The sequence below is a fragment of the Neopsephotus bourkii genome, unplaced genomic scaffold (assembly GCF_033783945.1).
Source record: "Neopsephotus bourkii isolate Nb327-2 ecotype Australia unplaced genomic scaffold, CSIRO-AGI_Nbou_v1 NB_36, whole genome shotgun sequence".
Classification (NCBI taxonomy): Eukaryota; Metazoa; Chordata; class Aves; order Psittaciformes; family Psittacidae; genus Neopsephotus; species Neopsephotus bourkii.
Window position 1 is genome coordinate 531,344 of NW_026900553.1, and position 22,852 is coordinate 554,195.

General features: G+C 38.6%; 1 protein-coding gene across 1 annotated transcript in view; it reads right to left on the reverse strand.

Moving 5' to 3' along the window:
- Positions 1 to 22,852, reverse strand: part of LOC133207816 (complement C4-like) — a 50,460-nt gene that overhangs the window by 7,035 nt on the left and 20,573 nt on the right. The window contains exons 13-36 of the mRNA XM_061345015.1: positions 22,373 to 22,570; positions 19,919 to 20,110; positions 18,721 to 18,870; positions 18,186 to 18,312; positions 17,746 to 17,817; positions 16,631 to 16,834; positions 15,560 to 15,671; positions 15,271 to 15,341; positions 14,516 to 14,655; positions 13,195 to 13,407; positions 11,788 to 11,839; positions 11,215 to 11,295; positions 9,960 to 10,163; positions 8,379 to 8,454; positions 7,830 to 7,986; positions 7,398 to 7,493; positions 6,908 to 7,076; positions 5,763 to 5,929; positions 4,877 to 5,035; positions 4,237 to 4,296; positions 3,682 to 3,775; positions 2,762 to 2,930; positions 1,075 to 1,162; positions 186 to 260 (exon numbers count right to left, since the gene is read on the reverse strand). Coding sequence (XP_061200999.1) covers positions 186 to 260; positions 1,075 to 1,162; positions 2,762 to 2,930; positions 3,682 to 3,775; positions 4,237 to 4,296; positions 4,877 to 5,035; positions 5,763 to 5,929; positions 6,908 to 7,076; positions 7,398 to 7,493; positions 7,830 to 7,986; positions 8,379 to 8,454; positions 9,960 to 10,163; positions 11,215 to 11,295; positions 11,788 to 11,839; positions 13,195 to 13,407; positions 14,516 to 14,655; positions 15,271 to 15,341; positions 15,560 to 15,671; positions 16,631 to 16,834; positions 17,746 to 17,817; positions 18,186 to 18,312; positions 18,721 to 18,870; positions 19,919 to 20,110; positions 22,373 to 22,570 — 3,126 coding nt within the window. The remainder of the gene's footprint in view (positions 1 to 185; positions 261 to 1,074; positions 1,163 to 2,761; positions 2,931 to 3,681; positions 3,776 to 4,236; positions 4,297 to 4,876; positions 5,036 to 5,762; positions 5,930 to 6,907; positions 7,077 to 7,397; positions 7,494 to 7,829; positions 7,987 to 8,378; positions 8,455 to 9,959; positions 10,164 to 11,214; positions 11,296 to 11,787; positions 11,840 to 13,194; positions 13,408 to 14,515; positions 14,656 to 15,270; positions 15,342 to 15,559; positions 15,672 to 16,630; positions 16,835 to 17,745; positions 17,818 to 18,185; positions 18,313 to 18,720; positions 18,871 to 19,918; positions 20,111 to 22,372; positions 22,571 to 22,852) is intronic.

Below are 22,852 nucleotides of genomic sequence, written 5' to 3' on the forward strand. Positions count from 1 at the left end.
GAGAAAGGTGGGGGATGAAGGTTTGACTTCTCCACCCTGTTTCAACTGAGCTGTTCAATAATAATATATCACAAAAATCAAAGGAAGGTAATGGAGTGTGAAAACCAATAATGATTAGATTTAAAATGAAATCTATATATGGTATCAGAAACGGCAGAGACTGGAAAATCATTGGGTTTGCTTACCTCACCAAAGTATAGCAAAACCTTTCCTTCCTTGTACTCATAGTGCTGAATGTACTGGTCTGAAGACATCACCAACTGCAGGAAAACAAATAAAATGAGAACAAAACCCTAGCACAACAGGAACAACTTTGCTACTACCCTTTTTATTCTGGTTTGCATTGTTCAGCTGTTTGCTTTATTCTGCACTCTTTCTTCCTCCTTAAGGGAGACAGTTCCTGAGAGCGTGAAGCTGGGCAAACCTTCCCCAGCTGAGCAGGCTCCGGAACCCAAAACTATGCAGCCACCTTTGCAGAGTGCTGTGGCTCATCTCCCTGTCACTGTGCCCTCCCAGCAACCACCTCAAGAAGATGTGCTTGCTTTCTTCTCTGCAAACCCAGGACAAACTGTCCTGGCATGTCACAGGACAACAGTGTCAAAGGGGAAGAAATGGGCATATATTTAGGTGCTCTGTTGTGCCTTGCTTTAATTTCTATTAAAGGGGACTGAGAAGGCTGAACTCTGTTCACCACAAGTTTTTAATTTATTGTACACATTCAGCAAATATTTATTAGAACAAGAATAATGAGTGGTGAGGCACTGGAATGGGTTGCCCAAGGAAGCTGTGAATGCTCCATCCCTGGGGGTGTTCAAGGCCAGGCTGGACAGGGCCTTGGGTGACATGGTTTAGTGTGAGGTGTCCCTGCCCATGGCAGGGGGGTTGGAACTGGATGATCTTAAGGTCCTTTCCAACATTAACTATTCTATGATTCTAATGAAAATATGTCTATCCAAAAATCTGTTTTCCCTTCTTTATTCTAATATTGTTAATATTTCAGAAGACAATTTTTTTTTTTTTGTAGAAAAGGCTATTTGAACAAAGGCTGATTGAACATAAAAGTGTGTTTCTAACCTGATCGAGGTCCTTTGTGTCAGGCTCCAAGCCACTCAATAGAGAGAGATCTACCAGGGACATCTTTGGTGGATTGGAACCTGTGGACCTTTATAAGGGAGACCATTACCAGAGAACATCTGCACTAAACAGCCAGCTTACTCTGAAGAGTTTGGCTCTTCAGGTTTGCTAATGGTGAAAAACAAAATTTTGCTCTGTATAGTTTTCCTAAGTGAATTTTGTTTTGAAATTTAATTGCTACCTCATTAAAAATCATGAAGCAAAATTAGTGATCTAAGCTTGTCAAATGGTCACCCAAAACTCAGGTTGACAAGCCCGAGCTTGTCATCTAGGCTTTCTTTATAGTTGATAGGCAGAAACAATCACCTTCAAAGGACAGTTCATCCCACCATAAAAGCACTGTTGAAGACAGGGAAGGCAAACAGCACTGACATAGTATCTGTTCTCTATAACCTAGAATGTGGAGACAGGAATTGAGTTTATCCAATCTTCAATGCTATAACTATCTGTTAAGTAAATAAATTAGATTTCCAATCTTTTCTTATTTTTTCTTCTCAAAAATCAGGTAGTTGCATTATTGCTAGAAAATTAAGTTGCTCTACATTCACATACGGTACATTGCTGTTAGATATTCTGCATACACTTATCATTACTGCAGGAACTTATTTTGATACTTCTTTTCTCATAAGAGATATACTATGGTGCAGAGAAGATGTTTATGTAGTCAGTGTCTTCAGTTTCTCTCCTCTGTCTCGACTACAACAAAGGGAGCTTCACATTTTTTAAGCCTCACCCTAGCACTCAGCAAAGTCCTGCAGAACAGTGGATCTGATAGTTGATGAATGTTAGACAGCAGTTAATGTGGAAAATAGTGTTTCAGCCAGCATACACATCACTGAACACACATTTAACTAGGGAGAGTGAAATTGAGGAATTAGGGTAACTCCAGGCCTCCCCTCATTGTTAATGCCACTGTCTGGGAGAGGGGACAAAAAAACACTGTCTCTGAGGCTTTGTCAAAACTCAGTGGAAAAGCTAAATTCTCCTGGGAAGCAAAGCCTGCTTCTGCCACTCTTCATCTCTCTAGAAGGGGAACTCAGGACAGCCACCACTTTGTGCTTCTGTGACCCTTGCCAGGCTGCGAAAGGGAGTAAACCCAAATGTTTCAGTGTTACTCTGCATGGGAGGATTTCTTTCTCACTAACTGTCCTTGCCTGCTTCTTGGTTGCCACAAGAGGATATCCCTTGTGCTTCCTTGTCTCCCAGATAGTAGCAGACATTTTTTCATTTTTTATGAGGCCAGAGTCTGCCCATGAAGGAAGTAACAGCATCTCTCCAGAAAGCCATAAAACTCTGTAAATGTGTTATTACTGTATTCCAGTCATATCTACTCTATTTAGTAAAAGACTTCTAATGATTAGCCAGCCAGGCGCTTCAGAGTTTCCCCAGAGTCTGATGGGGCAGAACCTGCAATGGACATTTGAGGTCTATGTAAACTGTGTAAACCTAATACTCTGCGTGGAAACCTTTTCTTCTGCCATGGGAAAGAGGGCACATTCACCATGTGTGTGTGCTCACAGATCACCCAGTTGGATGATGAGCTTGCAGATGTGATGAGGGTGACCAAGAAGAATTGCAAAAAAAAATTCATGCATTTTATAATGAAGAGCTGATCTTGCAGACCTACCTGACACAGACTTTGTACTGCAGAAGTTCTGATTTACTGGGAAAGATCACATCCCTTTTTCTTCTGCTATGGATATCAAACCACTCTATTTCAGACTGTGGCTCAAACGCGCTGTTTTCTGCGTCAAATGAGTCCTCATAATCATTATTTTCATCGTAGTATGCGTTTTCTGGAGGTGACAGACATGGTCAGCCATGCACAAATTTGACTGAGGACCTCGTAACTTGGCTTCTTTTTGTATAATGAGAAATACCAGTGGGCAGCCATGTGATGTCTATGGGTTTTGTAAGTTTGCTGTATACCATCTCAGCATTTCTAATTAATTAAGAGTTAAAATTTTAGGGGTAGAGAATAACCAACAGATCTAGCTAATAATGGGGTCTAAGCTATGCGTAAAGATGTAATGGACAGTCCATGCCTCCAAAAGCTAGCTATTCAAACAGAAAAGGAGATATAAGCAGAGAGGATGATGAATACACACTCCAGGGGATGGAAAACACAGTCTTGCTCATATAAAAAAACCTACAACAGATCTGCCCAAAAGAAGTTTAAGGCCACATGGTGGGTCCCTTATTATCCAGGGAACTGAGCTGGGCTCTCCTCTTATGGCAGTCAGGAGCACCATGAAAGGTGGTCTTCCAGTATTATCTCCCAATAACAAAGATGAGTTACTAATGGTACTTGTGTACCTGTTAGTCACTCACATAATTGTGCACCCACAGTCACTCAGATAATTATTGAACTATTCAAAAATATTAATAAGCTGAAAGAAACAATGTTGAGGTAAAGTTCAGAGGCCTCTCTCTTTCCTTGTTTCATTCATTTGTTTGCACTTTCCAAGTTTGGAAAGCCACTGAGTATCGTCAGCAGCTGTCCATACACGTCACCTTTGAGACCCAACCACTTCCCTTTTCACTCACCAGAGTACTTAATGTTCCCTTCCATTTCCACCGTCAAAATCAAATCATTACATGTGTTGTTCTTCAGCTCAGATGACCAGTACACTTTTAATATCTAAGATAAACACATAAACAGAAAAACACTAAAAATACTATTTAAATGACAAAGGGTTTACTCATCCAGGACTTCAGCAAATGTTGATGGGAGTGTGGAGAGAAACACCAGTCTCCCAGAGGCACATACTAGTTGCAGATGACTGTCATGGTTATAAGCAGGAGAGGTCCCAAGTGCAAATCACAAATAGTGTGGCACCTTAGAGATAACTCTCCATTCCTAACCATGAGGGGTGTCTTTCGAACTACAGCCACCTCTATCAGCATTGACATTTAGTGGACTTAAAAGTTAAAAGCAGTTAAAATTGTTTGCCCTGATGGGCAGTCTGTAAGCCCTGAATTTTAGAAAATTGGAGGTAGGAACAGGAAGGATAAAGCCATGGGGAGTAATTTCTTATGCTGTTTTCAGAAAGGGATTAAAAGAAGTCCAGCTGGACTCTCAAATTCTGATTTAGAGCTTACACTCATTGTTCCATTTCCTCTGCCATGTACAGACACTTCAAGTTTTCTCCCAAGTTCAAACTGCAAAGGCAAAAAGGAAAATATAAAGAAAAGGTTTAATCCGTGCTCAGCATTTGATCTATTTTTTCCTGCATTCTTAGTGCTCTTCTATTCCTTTAACCCTAAGAACTGGGGTAGGGAAAACCTTTAGCTATAGAAGGAGTTATGAGACCTCGTGTCATAAGATTTTTAGTATACTGCACTACTGTTCTGGGTCCCAGGAGACATATTTTCCCAACCTCGTTCTCTCCTCTGTAGCATGGATTTGACATCTTAACAGGTCCCTACACACAGAATATCAAAATATTCTACCTATTCCTTATTCCCTAGAAAGAGTTGGGCTCCTGGCTGCTCTTCACTACTGGGGAAGATTCACATCACCAAAATCATCTAAGAGGTCTGAGAGAGCTTCTGAAGTGTGCTGCTAAGCTTTTGTTGATTTTTTTATTCTTTAAAAAGATTCTGTTTTAGAGATTAAGCTATTAAAACTATTACAAAACAGCTACATCATAGTTGCTTAACATGGGAAAACCTAAACCAGATGAGCCAATGTTTCTCCTATTGGAGGAAAAAAAGCTTGAAGCAATAGATGGTTGTGTACCTCTAGCTCCTTCTGAATTGCTTCATCAGTATCAGTCAGAGTAATAATATAGTCTTTTTGTCTTCCAGGTGTTCCCAGTTTTACAGTTAGGTTGGTGGGACTAGTGTTCAATGTTTGTATGCTGTATGCTGACAGAGCTTCTAGGGCCACCACTGTGTCCTAAGTGAGAAAGAAATGCAAAATAGCTAGCAATTATGCCAAGTTATTTCAACAGTATGTAAGACGACATGATCGTAACCTGGAGCTATTCTTCAGTTTTATGTATTTTGCTGCTTTGAAGTTCTCCTATATCTATTTCTACATGCACAGACTATTCACCTCATTTTCCAGCTTCTTCTTTTATAATTTAAATGCTAAAACCACTGGAGTTCTGACCTTCATTTATCATAAGTCTTCATAATGACAAAGAATCTTTGCTTGCTTATATCCATTTTATTTTGGCCCATTTTTATTAATGAGCAAAGTTTTTAGTGCTTCATACACCAAACAAGTTTGGGATTGCCAGAAATCTGGAGAGCTACGTTTTACAGGTGTATGTAGGGATAGAACAAGAGGGAATGGCTTTAAGCCAAAAGAGGGGAGATTTAGATTAGATATTAGGAAGAAATCCTTCACTATGAGAGTAGTGAGGCACTGGAACAGGTTGCCCAGAAATGTGGATGCCCCATCCCTGGAAGTGTTCAAGGCCAGGTTGGGTGGGCCTTTGAGCAGCTTGGAAGGCAGGGAGGTTGGAAGCAGGTAATCTTTAAGGTCCCTTCCAACCCAAACCATTCTATGATTCTATTATCAACTGTTATGATGCTGTCACATATAAATGAAGAAGTCTTTATGGGGCTTCTGTTTAGTTCCCTCCCCCGAAACTCCACCCAGACTGTCAGTCAGGCACCTGTGTAGAGCAGTATCCTCCACCGTAGTTCCTTCTTTCTGTCAGCCACGTAGCAATAGGCTTTGCATACTCCATGTCTTTCAGAAGCAATGTTTGAAGCAATGCATAGGCAGTGGTTTCCACTGAGACTGCATCATTACCATTTCCCCAGTAGCGTTGCTGCATTGCTGCAAGAATAACTCAGTGCTGAATCCCCTTGGTAAAGACATTTGCCCAAAATAACTATCGTTCTACACGGGAGATATTTCATATCATAGGGCTGAGAAGCTGTCATAAGAGCAACAAACCATTTGGACAGTAAAGATAATGGAAAAGGAAACACACAATTTTCAATTTTGACTTATCCAAAATTCTAAGCCCATTAGATCATAGTTTAATGATCCCATTGTACAGTGACTTTCATCTGGTAGAGTGGTAACACTGATATCAGGGTGGTCCCTGATAGATAATAGTATTAATTATGCCCAGAAATCCAGTCTTGCTTGAACTATGGATATTAAACCATAATGTATTTACCAAATGAATTAGGATAAATTAATAGTGTGGCAGTGAAGCTATTTAATCAACTGACTCAGCACTAACCACAGCTGCCCGCTGAGGGGGGAAAGAGGTGACAATCATGTGGACCTGGAACAAAGCACACAGAACTGGTGTGGGGCTGGAAAAGGCAGCTTGTCTGTTGATCACAAATCCAGTCTAGACTGCTGCCATATGTAGCTGTTCATTCTTATTTACCCATCAAAATTTCTTATTCCAAGTTGGCTTGGACTCTTTTTTTTTTGGTTGGTTTTAAATGTACTTTAGGGGTATGGAAAATTTTGTAGACAGCAAAAGCAGAATAAAAGTTAAATGACTATTTAGCATGATTCTGTCAAATTCCAGTATCAGATGAGGTGATAATCCAAACTTCACAATGCTAAGTTCTTACTTTATAGTGATATTAGTCATACAAATGACATATTACAATTTCAGCATTGAAATATTCGGTTATGTAACTTAAGTCTATTACCCATGCACATACATGCCTCTGTAAAACTAAAGTGTCTTCATTTACGTAAATTTGGTTTGCTCATGTAAGAGTGCTCAAAGTGGTTGAATTAGGAAAAGTGCTTTCTAACTGAACTTTTAAGAATGGTCACCAGTACCTGCATCAAAAACAGAACAGCCCCTTAATTTTTCTTTTGCAGACTGGGCTTCTTCACTATCAGACTGCACAAGCGTCAGAGCATAAGCAGTGACGGCTGTAGAATAGCAGTTAGTATTTCTTGAAAGCTGATTTTTCATGTAAGCCACTGCTCCTCTAATCGCTTGTACCTGTGAAAACAGAATGGATCCATTTAAAAAGGTCATTCAGACCTATTAACTGTTGCTGCTGTGAGAGTATTAGGAAATTTGAATACTTCACTGCAGTGATTTTTGAGAAAAATGTAATGATTTTATAATAATATAGTGATTAAAGCTATTGATGATGGAGTGTGTAGGTCGAAACACCTTTTACATTAGGCCACGGTATCTTTTCCTATCCACCACAGATTGTAAACAGACTTTTACTTCCTCATTTGCAATACTTAAAAACAGCAGGGTGGACATGCTGTTTGCAATAGCCCTCAAACTTAAAACAGTTAGGCTTCCTACCACATCAGGTGACTTGAAGACCTGTAAAGTCTGTTGCAGTGCTATAGTTACAAAGGCTGTCAAAGCCAAATCCTCTTCTGCTGACCCAATGCCACCCTGAAAGATGAAACATGAAAAGTTAAATGTACATGTACACATTTTTACGAAGTGCAAGGATCTCGAGATTAATTTCCCAAGTCCTCTAAAGGCATAGGTTAGCTACAAAATGATCTAAGACTGGATTAGAAGATAAAGGTGGTGAAGGCTAGCTATGCATCTTTGACATAACAGACCTTTTAACAAGTTATTCTTACATTACAGATTTTGTACTTCTTACATTACAGGTTTCTTTTCTTTAGATACATTTCTTGTTATTCAACAATTCACAATATTCCTTTAAATCCCTAACAGCCCTAGATGTGCAACAAATTCTTCTAAATACAGATGACCTACCTGCATAGTTCTGTCCAATACTGGATGATGGTCATGGAATGAATCATCTGGCTGCTGTTGATTGACCAAATAGGAAATTGAGTTGCGTATGTGACTGTCTTGGACGCTAGTGTATTCTCTGCTCCTTGTGAGTACTTTAACAATGAATGCAGTTAACCTGCACAAAAGAAGATTTTTCAAACATGTGCTGGAAGATATTTATAGAAGACTATATTGGCAGGAAAAGAAACATACTAATTTTGTACATAGACCCATATTCGATACAGTGCACTCACTGGAATCTAGTGAGTTATCACTTATCATCAGTGTGAAAATTTCTACTCTGTGGCAAATGCAAAACAATCAGTTGCTCAATATAAATCTCCTTCATCAGGGACTAAATGTGCTCAGGGACTTACAGGACTGATCATCTATGACAAAGTTATACAGGTAGCACCATGCCCAGCAGAATTTGAAAATCCAGACCCCCTAAATCCAACTTCTGATGCATCAAATGATAATAGAGTTATTTTAGAGAAAAAAAAAAAGGAAGAAGAAATATACACTTACCATACACTACTGGGAGTTGTTTTAAATGCTCCATAAGATCCATCAGCCTTCTGAAACTCAAGAATTCTAGTATAACCTGCATGAACAAAACAGCGCATAATAGTTCAGAGGACACATATATTTCTCAGGCATTTTGATTCCTCACTTGTATTAACAGGGACATGTTCAGTATTGACTAGTGGAAGAGTACACAGAGGTCTTCACTGGTACATTAAAGAGGAAATGATTGTATCAGCAGGCCTTTGACAGAAGGTGTTCTGTTTGTTTGGCTTAATTGAGCCGAGAATAGCCTGAAAACTGCAGGCATCTGTAGTTAGAAAGCATTTTTTGTGCAGTGAATCTTGGGAAACTTATTTCCTATCACTGAAAATTTTTCAAGCTCCTGACTTCATGGTGCACAGATTCAAAAAAAATATACAAACCATCAACTCTTGGGTCAGACATAGGCTTAGAAATTGCAATTTGTGGACTCTGATCTTGACTGCGATTATCTTGACAAAGTGTGTATCACAGCTACACAACTCATTTTCTACTCTGGTGAACTTCAATAAGAATTAATAAAAGCATAATATAGGGACTAAATGCTCCTGACAATACCAAATACTCATCAGCAGGACTTTACGTCACTTCAGGCAATCTTAGATAAATAAGCAAAAAAGACAGTTCAGCTACTGTTAGCATGTTTTTGTCTCTGTTTATACCCTTATTTTTCACTGATGAAATGTGTGTCACATGTTGTCCAAAGATCTTGAAAGCAGGTGCATTATATTGCTTTATGCCATGTGTACACCATTCTAGTTAGAAAAAGCAATACTGGTAACTCAGGCTCTGTGTTAGTCCCTGTGAGCTGGAACACCTATGCTTCCACGTGCTGTAGTCCTGGCTTTGCTGTACAGTTGGATCATGTCTTCAAGTGTGCTCTTTAAGAAGCATCCTTGCAGCTGTCCTCTCCCTAAGGAAATTCCCTCCTGGTTTGGTCCAAGGCTGCTGGAGTCATTCCAGCTCATGTAACAAATACGTGAGTGTGGAAGAGAAAATCTGAATATCGTGATTACTACAGGAAGTTTCATTATTGATACTTCTCTTGTGAACTAGAGGCATCTCCATCAGGGGTATCTCCATCTCAACTGGCCATTCTAAGGACTGTCTATGATCCATGGGGAGAAATAATCACTTTTAGGACATTATTTGTCTTGATCTATTTTTGCACATCTACATTAGGAGGAAATGAATAACTGTCCTTTTCTGTCCATTTACTCTGAAAAGAGTTGACATTGATCAGCTCAGATTTTATTTTCTGCTTCTAAATTAGGCAAGAAGGAGGGTGAACTGTGAATGTCAGTACTGCACAATGTCAGATGTGGGCAATTAGTCTTCTAAATCCTCATCAGCTCTGTTCTCATGTCGGTCTGCAGGTTATCAGAGGCATTTTTGTTTGCCTATGTTAAGACAACGCTCAGTCCTTTGGCAAGATTCAATGAAAGATGGTAACAAAGATGCTGTAGGTTGTTCTCTGGTTTTGTTTTTGTTGGTTGTTGTTTTTTTTTTTTTTTTTTTTTGGTTTGGGGTTTTTTTTCATACCTTTTTCAATCATGCTAATGGCTTCCTCCTTCTGTTCAGGATTAAAGTTCACCCACTGCTCATTGGCATTCAAGTACTCAATAGCATAGACTGCAGGGGCCATTTTCACCATTGTTTGCTCTGCACAGCCTGTGGGCACTTGAATAAGTTTCTCAACTCCACTGAGACTAAGACAATTTCCAACAGACTCGTCCATAATATTTCCTGTTGTAAAAAATACAAGCCATAGTAAATATCACATGTAAAGCTGGCTAGTGCAACATGAGGAAAGGTCATACTAACTACAGGTTGGCACTCCAGCATGGCCTGATACTTCTCATTATTAAATACTCTTTTCAGCTACTTACGACTTTGTAAAGATGGATGAGAAAAAGCTGCCAAGCCCTGGGAAAGCTGGAAAAAGGAGACTGGAGAAGTAAAGGAGCATGGAGAAGAAATAGTCCCGAGGCTACTGGAGGCAACGAAGCAAGGAAAGGGGGAAAGACCGGTGCTTCAGGTTTGGGCTGAAAAAGTCTTGTCAAACCAGACCTGATCCTCCCACAGAGGGCAAAATGACTGTGCCTTAATCATCCCAAACGTTTTGCAGAGTTTGGTTTGGTTTTCTGCTCTGCAATTTTCTCATTTGGTGAATTCAAGCATCTCCATACCTTAGAACAGCGATTTGAAATGGAAGCCAATAGTCATTGTGTCTGGAATGCATTATCTTTCATTTTCTGGGAAAAGAATATTCTAATCATTAATAAGAGTACTTGCTAGTAGTTGTTTTTAAAATACATATGCATGTGCATATATATATATGTATAAAATTACTTGATTAAATGAATATATTATTGTAGATATCTTCCCTTTAGAAAAACAGAACTTTCCAGAATTTTTATGTCAGTCTGACATCCTTATTTCTGAAGACTGAAGTATTTTTCTGCAGACCTACATGCAGTGTGAGGTTATTAGGGAAGGTGAACCCCTCCTTTCTTCTCTGGCCTTCCCATAAATTTAGCCTGAGCACAGTGAGGTGGGAAAGGACTACATAAAGGTTTTATCCAGTACAAGTGGGAAGGAGTAATTAGAAAGAGGAAAGGTACTGTATCAGCCTTCGGGCTGTTTTGTTTTGTGATCTGGGCATGTATCATAGCTCATTTGAGCCATGGCAGAAAAACTAGGAAGGACTGGAGGCTGGACATTCAGGAATAAGCAGCACAAAGGGGGATGTCTTTTGTCACCTATGGAGAAGTTATTGACAAAAAATCACATTTACCTTTCAGGCTAACAAACACGTGACTGTCAGAATCTGGTACCATATCAGATGGTCTGTTCAGGTCCAGTGTATGGGACTTTACTGTAAGCAGATAGTAAATAGAGATCTATATCTAGGCTCTTTAAACCTAAAAACATAAACTGCAATTTTAGAACACGTTTTTCATTAAGCATCTCACAGCTGATGGCAATTACAACAAAAATGTCATCAGAAATATTAAAGAAATTTATGAAAAAAAAAGCACTTTTCTTTTGAAGTTGATTTCATTTTCAATTGTTAGAAATATTTTTTGACTTAAAATGAGGCTTAGTTTTAATAACTTAGAAGAACCATTAGCAAATTAAATAGGCGCCTACTTAATATTTAAAGAATGGTACTTTGAAATACAAAAGTAATACAAATCAATTATAAACATTTAGAATTAAATGATTTTTCTTTTTTTGAGTCTTTCGCTGTGTATTGGATTAAGGGATTTGTAACAAGCTCTAGTCAACCAAAACAGAACTCGTATGTTAGGTATTTAACTGCACCAATCTGATATTTACACCAGGCTTTGCATTGCCTGTAACTTACAGTCACTGTTAATGCAAATGGTCTTTTCTTCTCTCTGTAAAACACCTTCAGCCTGCACAATTGAGGAAAGAAAGGTCAAAACTTTTGCCAGCAGTGACACCTGAAAGCAGGCTGCATGAAAGGTGCAACCTCTGCACTTCACCAGACCAGCAGGTGGCAGAAAAAAGTAATTTTGGAGAGATTTCTCACCAAGTAAACAATCTACTCAATTATTTATTTTTTTTAAATTATTATTATTGACATAGTTCGCTGATGAAATTCCTTTAATCAAAACTAACCCAGAAAAAATAAACTTCAAAGTTTATTCTCAGCTTTGTGAGTCAAGTTCATAGTTGGCCCCTTTTTCATATCATCTATGAAATTCACTGAGTTCTGAGTTTATTCTGTTGGTAAAACTTAAACTTCTTTTTCCTTCTGACTTCCATACATCCCTCTTCCTATAGTTTCTAATTTAATAAAGCTGTTTTTACAAATACCTTTATTGTTTGGTGTACCATTGAACTCAGACTGTGTCTATCTTTAGAAAAGTTATGGCCTGTAACAACAGCAGGTTCCTGGCACCCCATGCCTCATCTTTACCTCCATTACACTGACATTAACGGTGCAGGAATTTATGTTTTGCATTTTTTGTGTGGTTTTAAAATAGCTCTCAGTGGGTGACTTGCGTATTGTAGTGAGTCTGCCAGTCAGTGTTGACATTTGAAAGTCATCTTTTCTAGAAGTCTGCTCCCTTTCATCATTTTGGAAGAGAAGTAAGGTATTAAATAATGATTACATTTTTGTTTGTCTGTATGTATTTTACCCATGCAATTATTAAGATTGAAGATACATTAATTAGAAGTAATAAAATAGGGTTTAACTTTATGTCTAGCAGAGAGTATTTCCTTCTCAAAATATTGCTAGAGGGACATATTTAATCTTGGCTACATAAGGGACAAAAAATTTTTACAAATATTGAAGAGCAGGTGGAAGTTAAAGATTATAAGATGGGCACTGACTGCATGAAGAAAGTTGTTGCTGTGTCATAAGTAGAAGGATGGCTTTTTTGCTGTAGAGAACAATTCTTTCCATATACAGTATACACAAGCCCACCATAGGGTTAAATTTCTTCTCCATGCTATAGCTCAGTCCCTGCTGAGATACAGGTTTCCTGAGATTGCTTTTAGCCTTATGTTTCTGCAATTTCACTCCCTGCACAATACTTCTATGCATAGTGACTGTTATATTTGAGGAGAAACACATATTCTCAGGGAAGTGTTCAAAAACCAAGTAGAAAAGGCTCTTAGTGACATGGTTTAGTGGTGGACTTGGCAGTGCTCAGGTAAAGGTTGAACTTGATCTTAAAGGCCTTTTCTAACCTTGGTTCTATGGTTCATGAAGTGTCTGCCCTCAACTAGTTATACCTACCACAACTTTGAGGTTTTTCCTAACGCTGTCACTGTGCCCAGAAGATGTCTCAAAAGTAACAATAGTAATTGGGATTTCTCCCACAGTCAGAGGGACAACTGAGAAGTAGGCTGGTGTTGCAGAGTTCCCTTTAGCCACCAGAATCTGCTGCACAGCTTTGTCCATAGCCTCTGTTGTGCACAGCCCCTTTGCGGCTTCCATTGTCACTACAACCTGCAGAAACAAAGCAATGCCTACAATCAGGCCTAGTGCAACACCACACAGGAAAAATACTCCAGTTCTACCATGCCTGTCTGGATAAGAATGGAAAATGAGAAACAAGTGTAACAGGAAAGTAGCTTTTGCTTAAAAAGCAAAACAAGCAATGCAGACATTTTGCAAGACAGAAAACATTTTTCACTTCAGTCACCTGACTTTTCCATTTATAAAAAGGAAAAACTTTTTCACCAAGAAGTAATCAAACGTTGGCATAGCTTGTACGAAGAGTTTGTGGAGTCTCCATCTTTGAAGGTATCATTACCTAATGGGGCAAGGCCCTTGAACAACCTGATCTAACTGGACCTGCTCTGGAAAACAGGTTGGACTAAGACCACTGGAGGTCCCTTCCAACCTAAATTGTTCTATGATCCTATAGTCTGTTAATATTCTTCTGCATTGACTATGGCTGTGAAGGTAAGTCAGATAGTATTCTTCATTACACTGAATTTTCAGTGTAGTTTTGGCCTATCCCTGAACCCCAGGGAAATGAGAAGGATAGTACATTTTTATACATCCCAGTTGTACACCATTCAATGCAGTTCAGAAGATGCTGGTCAAGCAGAGCTGGCTGAGATAGGAAAAGATGAAAACATAAGCATCAGCCTGAGGATCATGGAGGCCTTAAGCCCAGTGATAACTGTGACCACACGCAGAGCTGGATAGGATTTTTATTGTATACACAATGAATTTTGAGTCTGACAATGGATTATATGCTCATAATTTACCCCCGTATCTAGTGTATCTGCTTTATCAACAGCTGCATGTTGCCCAGAGTGGCAGGCAGCAAAAAAGTAGCTGGTTGATTCAATGAAGGGGGAGAAGACACGCCTGAAGGCAAGGAATTTGGCTGTGTACTATGGTAAATAAAATCCGTTTTATACACTAAAATTGATTAGCAGATAGAACTGGCTCCTATCCTTGGGCAGAATTTCAAAATGGGAGCACTATGTCTGCACTGCAGGAGGGCACTGAAAGGTGCTTGGGTCATTTATGTTAAATTATTACATAGCCATGCATCTAGCTAGATAGATATTTATAGCAAAACAGTTGGTAGTAATACTACCTGGACATCATTGGGCAGGTAGTTGTAAATCACTGCTTTTATTTCTAGTTGCTCATGTCGTCTGACTGAGTACGGTAATCTCAAGGATACAAAAAAGGCTTTGAAAACTGCAAAGGTGTGGGGTTCAGCTATGCAAAATCCTGGGATGAGAAAAAAAAAGAGAGTTGAGAATTATACACTTAACATCGGCTGACAAAAAGTTGAATGTTTAATCAAAAGTCATTGTCTGGGCATCCACTAGGTCAAGAGCAGGAGAGGAAGACAGGCATATCCATTCAACTCACCTGCACTAGAGACCTATCTCAGGAATAAATGATTTACCCTCTGGAGTCACTGCCATGGTTTTTGATTGGTAAAATTTAGCAGGAATGTTTGTAACTTTTGTGGATGAAATCTGGTGTTATTACCACTACCTTTCTTGTGGCTTCTTGGCCATGTGGAAGTTAAAATGAGATGGTTTATAGAATGGAAAGAATAAGCTACAGTTTTGATTGTATAATCCATCCTCCTTCAGAGTCCACTTCGTGTTGTTTTTTATAAATTATAATAACTAAAAAATAGCTATCCCTCAATTTCTGGCTGGGCTTTAATACGGCATAAAAGACAGGAGTAAATGTCACAACCAAAACACTTTTGTGCTTTCCAGTACAGGCTGTCTCATTCTGTCAACATAACACTGTACTTCTGTTTTAAAAAATGTATGTTCTCTATTCATCTGTGCAAAAAAACCACAATAAAATACCCAATACTTATACCTTTTTGTGGAGATATGCTTATTGCCTGGACTTCCCAGGAAGTTATAGAGTCAGGAGCGAAATTTTCTATGCTAAGAAACAAAATAAAATATATTAGGAAGTATGGATAAAATGTAAACATTGTTATTTGCTGAACCTTGAGTATTGTAAGGGAAAAAAACAGTCCCTCAGTTGTGGAAAGAAAGTACTTGCAAATATTCTGAAGTCATCTGTATCAGATAAAGCTGATATTTATATACATTCCACTGTACAAATGTAGACATATTCACCTGGTTATGTAATACAATACCTGTGATTTCCAGGGTTTTTCACTTCTTCAATATTCCACCACCAGCTCTCAGGAAAGTAACTGCGCAAGTTGGGAGAGGTTTCATAAAACTCTTCTTCTTGGTCATCATAGTCTGTAACACAAGAATGGAGGTTCTATTTGAAGTCTTTGGCTGCTGATCTCACCTTGGCTTGCAAACCTTACCTTTACCCTTGCAGGGTAAGATTTGTCAGTTTGTCAAAGAGAAAGCAACACGAAAAATACTCTAAATGAAAAGACTTCATCTGGGTTTCATCTTGTGCATTAAATAAATCAAACAATCAAACTTAAAAAAGAGAAAAAATGACTAAAGCTTGTCATTGGACAAAAGGCTAATTCTACTTTCCAAGTTCAATGGTTATCCACTACCAAACAAGAAAACATTCGACTTTAGCAGTGTGTAGCAAAGATTTTCCCACCCTCCCATATTCATGGCAGACAGCGCATGAAAGGGAAGCTCTGAGAAAAATGGTAGCAGAAATGACACTTGGAATGGGGTCATTGTCAACACAATATGTTCGTTTGTTCGTTTGTTGGTTGGTTGGTGGTTTTTTTTGGGTTTTCCTTTTTTTTTTTTTTTTTTTTTTTTAGTGATCAGGGAACCTCTGGGGAGAAGAAAGGAAGTAAGGCAAAATTGTCCCTGGCTAAAGCGGCCCCTTCTCACGTGGTAGTGTTTGGGAGGTACTGGGTTGTTATAATAGTAGTATCACTAATAAAACAGTTATGAATCTGAGATCACTCAGAGCCCTGAACACCGAGAACAACCCTCTTCTCTGCTCCTCTATTTGCAGCCTCCTGCGGTGCTTGAGGTTCCAAGACGTCCTCCATAAGGCTGTTCTGCTGGCTAGATGATTCCTGCCTTTTCTCACCCCAAGAAGTTATTAATCCCACTCTGACCCTCACAGGGCACAGTTGTGAAAATGCAATAGAAACACTGAAATACAGATGTGAAAACTTCCTCCTCTGCCCACAGCATTAAATGTCCCTTAACTGTCCATTTCCAACAAGAGAAAGACATTTTTCTGTAGACAGTTGCATTCCAGAGTTCCTTACGTCGTGCCAAGCCCACTCTGGTCCTAGTCCACTTTTCTTTCTTTCTGAGGGCTGTGGCTTTCTCACAGCAGTCCTGGAAGGCTCTTCTGCATTCGGGGGAGCCAGCCACTTTTGTTAGCCTCTTCACACAAGAAAACCTCATGGGATTTAATTTCATTCCATCTTGACAGCATTTTTGTAGATCAATGTTTTGATACTTTCTGGCTGCAAAATAATTAAAGGCCAGAATTAGTGCTGTAGAAGTAGCATAAAGATGCTCATCATGTTCATTCCTGTCATTCTTTGCAGTTAGTTGTTATTGCAACAGACCACCTTCAGCTGGGGACCTGTTCTCTGTTCTAAAACCAGTCCACAAACACAGGAGGAAAGCATGGGTCCTATGGCATCCTAGATATTCTATTCTAAGCTTTCTCTTCAAATTCGGACTGTGAATTATAAATGCTTCCTTGGCAGACTGGAATTAGATAACGCAATAGAAATAACCATGGCAGTGTTGTCCTTGAACTAAGAGACCAATTTCAGAAGAAGGAGAGATTGCAGCTTTAAGTCTTCATGTCTCCTGGCAAGGAAATATAGATTTGTGCACACTGGGGGTTTTTTTGGGTTTGTTTGATTTTTTTTTTTAATTTTGTTTTGTTTTTTATACCAAATACTATACTAGCTCTTTTAATTGGAGCACAAAATACCAAAACCAGCACAACTTCAAAGCAGAATATAAAGAAAACAAATATGATCTATAAAACATTTTTTGGCCACACAAACAATTTTGAAAAACTTTGAAACTGTAACTGACGCCATGACATATTATCTAGTAGAGGTACTTCATATTTAGGGTTATAAACTGATGAATTAGTTTCCTCCTGCAGCTGGGCCACTCTTTGGGTTTGTTTTTTGTGTTTTGTTGGGGTTTTTTTTAAATCATTTTGATAAACGATGCATTGGGTGTCAAAACACAGTATATACACTTGTGCTAGGGTTTTGTCACTTAATGCAAGAAGTGAGACCATATCCTGGTATCCTTTACTATTCCATCACTTCTTGCTCCCTAGATTCCAGCCAGACCCTTTTGAACCCCCCTGCGAAGCCTTTCAGACCACCCAGGTGAGAAGACATACCAAGTCCTGACATTTTCTTCCAAAAATCCAAAGATCTCTTCTGCCTTTTGGTAACCTGGGGGCATTTATAGCCTGGGAAAGCAAAACAGAAGAGCTTGGTCATGATATTATGGCAGTAACAGGCTGATCATTCAGTTCATTCATGGAAGACCAATCCTGGGACTTAATCTCATTCATATAAGACCCATATTTTGATGGATTACCTTACAGCCCTAGGCAATTGCTGCCTGCCCCAGCTAAGCTGGGTACCAAAGGACCAGCAGTCATGACCTGGGCTGAGCTGCCAGCACTCAGTGGAAGAACAGAAGTAGAAAAAACCCACAGTCAAGGAAGATTTTGCAATAGCAGGATAAAATGTTTCTGGTATTTAAGCAATCGGCCTCCCCAGATCTATAGTGATCTTGTACAAACATCTACAGTAAAGGGCAGGTTGCACTTACCTTCCCGAATTTTGGATTGAATTGTATCTGATAAAAAAGCCAGACCAACATCAGTAAAAACTTGAGCACTATCTGCACCACCACCTGCAGAGCATCCAAGATCATATGAATTCATAGCATTAAATACCTGCCAAATAAAATAGCATAGGTGGACTGTACATGCTTGAAAATTTTGGTTATTTTTTATATACATTAGAAAGATTCTTGTAGTTGTTGACATGCAGAAGCAAGACAAACTTGTGGTACCAGCTGTGATTGGAAACTGAAGTTAAAGCTGAGAGATATTTTAGTTTGGCAGTGCTTCCAAGTAGTACCTTTTTAATTTAAAAGCTTGTCTGCTGTAGCATGGAAATCCCTATCTTAAATATATCATTAAGCTTAAACAGATTCTATATTGCAAAAGCAAAAACATTTTCAGGTTTAGTAAAGCTGTGATTTAGCAATTGATAGCCATCAATTACATTTTTGAATCTCTGATTAGTCATGGAAATTTTTGCTTGACTAGTAGATATATTTCTTCTTACAGGTATCTTACTTTTTTAGCTGTAAGCTTATTTTTCTTATTCAGAATAAAAACCGCTTTATCAACCACAGCTAAGGCAACTGCTCCTGCATGGTCTGTTTCAATTTGCAAATTGACTTTTGCCGTTGGTTCATACATCTCTTGTTCTGTTCGCACTTTAATCTAAATAGAAAACATTGAAACAAAAATATCACGTTTGTTAATAAAAAGTGAAGACTCTTTGGGCTAGGAATACTGTCAACAGGGAAGTTCCTGTTTTGTGATGTTTCTGTCTTGGATCCTGTTTTTTTGGAGATGTAGATTCAGGTATCTCCTACTGGAGGACACTGGCAGGAGGTTAAAAGATGTCTTTGTGCAGGATAATGGGTGCTGCCTTTCAATGACACTTAAGCACCAATGGGAATTAAAGACATGTGTAAAGGGTTTGCTGAACTAGGGCCTTCATAATTTTATTATTTTCCAGTGGAAACAAAATCACCATGAAATGCAGCAAAAGACTAATTAATGTACAAAATAAGCTGGTTTAAACAAGGTAATAGTAGTACCTCCTTTCTATCTCACACTTGAATTTTTCAACATGATTACATTCAGATCTGGTTCGTATCTGATGTAGATACTTCTATGGTTTAGGAGGAAGAAGCCACAGTGATTGTGAATAAATAGGGAATTATTAATGGAAATGCTAACTTGACCATAACTGTGTTTTGTTATTTTACAAATTAAGAATTGGCTTGTATGTTAGAGATGGATAATTTTTGTTGAAAACTTTTTTTTTTTCAAATGTAGTATCACATTCTTTCACCAAAACCAACTTTTTTTTTTGGAAAAACATAATTTTAGACAGCTGGCACTTTTTGACAGTTGTGTTTCATGCTATTGGGAATGATTGTTGTGTCTTTTTTTCTTTTTTCTTTTTTTTTTTTTTCATTTTGCATTATGATACCAACATAAGGAGAAGGAGAAAGGTGAAAGAAAGGCTTAAAGGGACTCCTATTTTTTTCACACTTCATTTTCTAATGTGAACTTTATTTCTTTTACGTGCTTTAGTCCTAGCTATATCTTCGAGCCAGAATTCTGAGGACTCCCTTTTTCAGTAAAAATTAAACGTCTTTCACTTTTTTACTCCAGTCCTGCACTTGCTCTGTTGATACCCTATGTTTTTGTTTTTATTTTGGAATACAATAACAAAATCTACTTGCTTTGAAAGTACCTTTCCTTCACAGACATCCATAACGTCCACCCATACAGAATCGGCAACAATCTCTTGACGGCCCTCATTTGCAATGAAGTAGTAAGCTAAAAAGCGAAAGGCGGGCACCATCTTCTGGGTGATTTTAAGGTTTATTATTTTGCTTGAAGCGGAGACCCTTCCCAAAAACTCCACTTGTCCCTTTGTCACAACCTGCAGGGCATAAACAAACAGAAATCAAATATAGAGAATACACAGTAAATGGGGCATTATGTTGCATAATTTTCTACACATATATATAATTTTCCAATAGTATTTATGTTTAAAATTTATTTTCTTCCAATGACATTTAATTGTTTTAATTCCCAACCTGCACATCAACAGCCTGGAGGAGACCAGCACACAGTGTTTCTAACACAGGAGTATGGTGATAAAGCGTCAGCTGCACTGATCCTGAGGCCCAGGTTTGAACACAAATCTGTCACACCTCACTCAGTTTTACAGCCTGAACAGGGGGCCCCAGATGACAGTCTTATTTTTGCCTTCTACAATAAACAAAATTTGTTCAATGTGTAATCAGTGTTGAATCTTTCAGATGGCGTGGAATGATTGGACCAGGAGGTTTCACCCAAAAGCAGTATTCAGGACAAAGTGCTATAGAGTGGCCTACAACTGATTTCAGCCCATCTCTCATTATTTAATTCCTTTCTCCCCATGTTATAGTAATTATATTCATGGCTGGTCAGAGGAGTAGAAAACAGACACAGTGGCACTGCCGATAGTGCACCTCCCTCAAGAAAATACACAAAGCTTTTGTAAACACACAAAAAATGGCCTCGAGAAAGAAAAAAGACATGCTGCAGCCTGCTCTGAAACCCTCACTTCCTTCATTTAGATGATCAAAGTTTGGGAGAGAGCTGTAACACTGTCTCCCACCACCCCTTCCACAGACCTTGTCTGCCTATCACTGAGCCTTCCCAGAGCCCAGCAGCAGCAATTCCAACCAGTCATCTAATGAAAATAAACCCCCAAACCTAAATTTAATTCCTACGTATAAAACTATTCCTATATAGAGAGTCCTATAAAAAATAGATGGGAATTGGTGTCTGTGGTGCTTATCATCCTGGGAAATTTAAGCTGCCAAGGAAAATTAGGACAAAGAAGATAGAAGGGGATTAAACACATTTGATGTTTAACAAATTCACTCCTGGAATGTATCAATTTTTTTCCTTCAGCAAAATAAATACTTTGAATTCTTTTTCCCATCTGAGCAGGGTTGTTTCCTCACTTTTCCATCTATAGAACCAATTTTCAGACCTAATTTCAGGATGCTATTTAGGGCCATTACAACCTTCAAGGGTCCTTCACGACATTACCTGTTGGAGATAACACTTACCTACCTGTTAACTAAGATCAGGTGCAGGTAAGACAGAGCCATGGTAATATAAGAATTATGTGTTATTCATTAAATAAACTATAAAAGGCATTTTCTGAGATAGTCAAGGTCCCCTAGAATACAAGTAGGTTTTCTAATTGCAGGGACAGAACCTTTCGTATATGTATGATCTACCCACAACAAGGTGGGCAGTTCTGTAATAGCTGAAAAAAAGTACTTGTATGAATCAGACCAGTAAAAATGATATCTAGCATTGGCTTATTATGAAGAAAGAATACAGATTGGAAGGAGCAGGAAATAATGAGATCTGGATTAAGAGAAATCAAATTGCCACAAATATAGAAGTTATCTGTCTAGGATTTCAGCTTCCAAGCTGTCAATTTAGTATCTTTCAGAAATATTCACAAAAATTACCCTATATGGACCTATTTGCTCTAGACTGTATTAGAAACTACAGGCTAAAATTTACACTTATGTGTCTTTCTTCAAAAGAAAAAATTATGAAGATTTGTGTATTACATGTCCAAAATATATGCAGATATAAAAAATAACAGAATCATAAAAGCAGTTTCTGGAAGAGCCTGATGGAGATATTTAGTTCACCTGCCTGCTGTAAGATAAGCCATCACCAACATAAGATTAGGTCAGATGCTGTTTTCCCTAGCTGAGTGTTGAGTGCTTCTGAGGATGACAGTTCTCTAAACTCTGTGGGGAACATTTTCTAGTACCAGGTTCATCACTAGTGGTAAGATTTTTAAAAATGAACCTTCCAGGCCATAATTTGTAGCCTTTGTCCCCTGTTATATTGCATAGCACCACCTAGGAAAGTTTGTGTCCTTTATGTTTGTAATTCCTTTTCAAGTAATTTTAGGCTGCTATTAACTCACTTAGCCTCTTCATCAAACTGAACAAGCCCAATTCCCTCATCCTGACTTGGTAGATCAGGTTGTGCTGGGATACTCTGATCTCGGTTGCCCTTTGATGGAACCCCCTGATTTCCCATGTACTAGTAAGTATGTGGATGTTCTAGGTTGCATAGTTTCTAAAAGAAATTACTGATGTGCTACTGTTCTGTTTACCATATAATAGAAATAGTCAATGCTTCCACTGCCAGGCTGACGAATATCATTCAAGGTGATACGTAAAGTATCTCCAGGTGCCATAACAGTATGTGGGATGCTGATGCTGAGGTAGTTCAGGGAAACAGACTGGTATCTTTCAGCTCTGATACTGGTTTCTGGTGATTCTAATTCTTCTTTTCCCTCTTCAGCCTTTACCTGTGAGGGAAGAAAAAGACAGAGTAAGCAAAGCGTCCTTCAGGAGACAGTATAGTGTCACCCTTCATTCAAATCTTGTCAGGTTATTCAGAAACAGCTGGGAAATGAGATGAATCACTGCTGAGAACTCATTAGCAAAACCTGGCATCAAACAACAGGGTTTTGATTACTTTATTCTCTTACCCTATTTTGTCTCCTGCTGTATTTGCACTAGATATTTTTCAGCCTTTGCTCCTTCTGAATGAGAACAAATGGCTCAAAATCACAAAGTGATTTTGTACT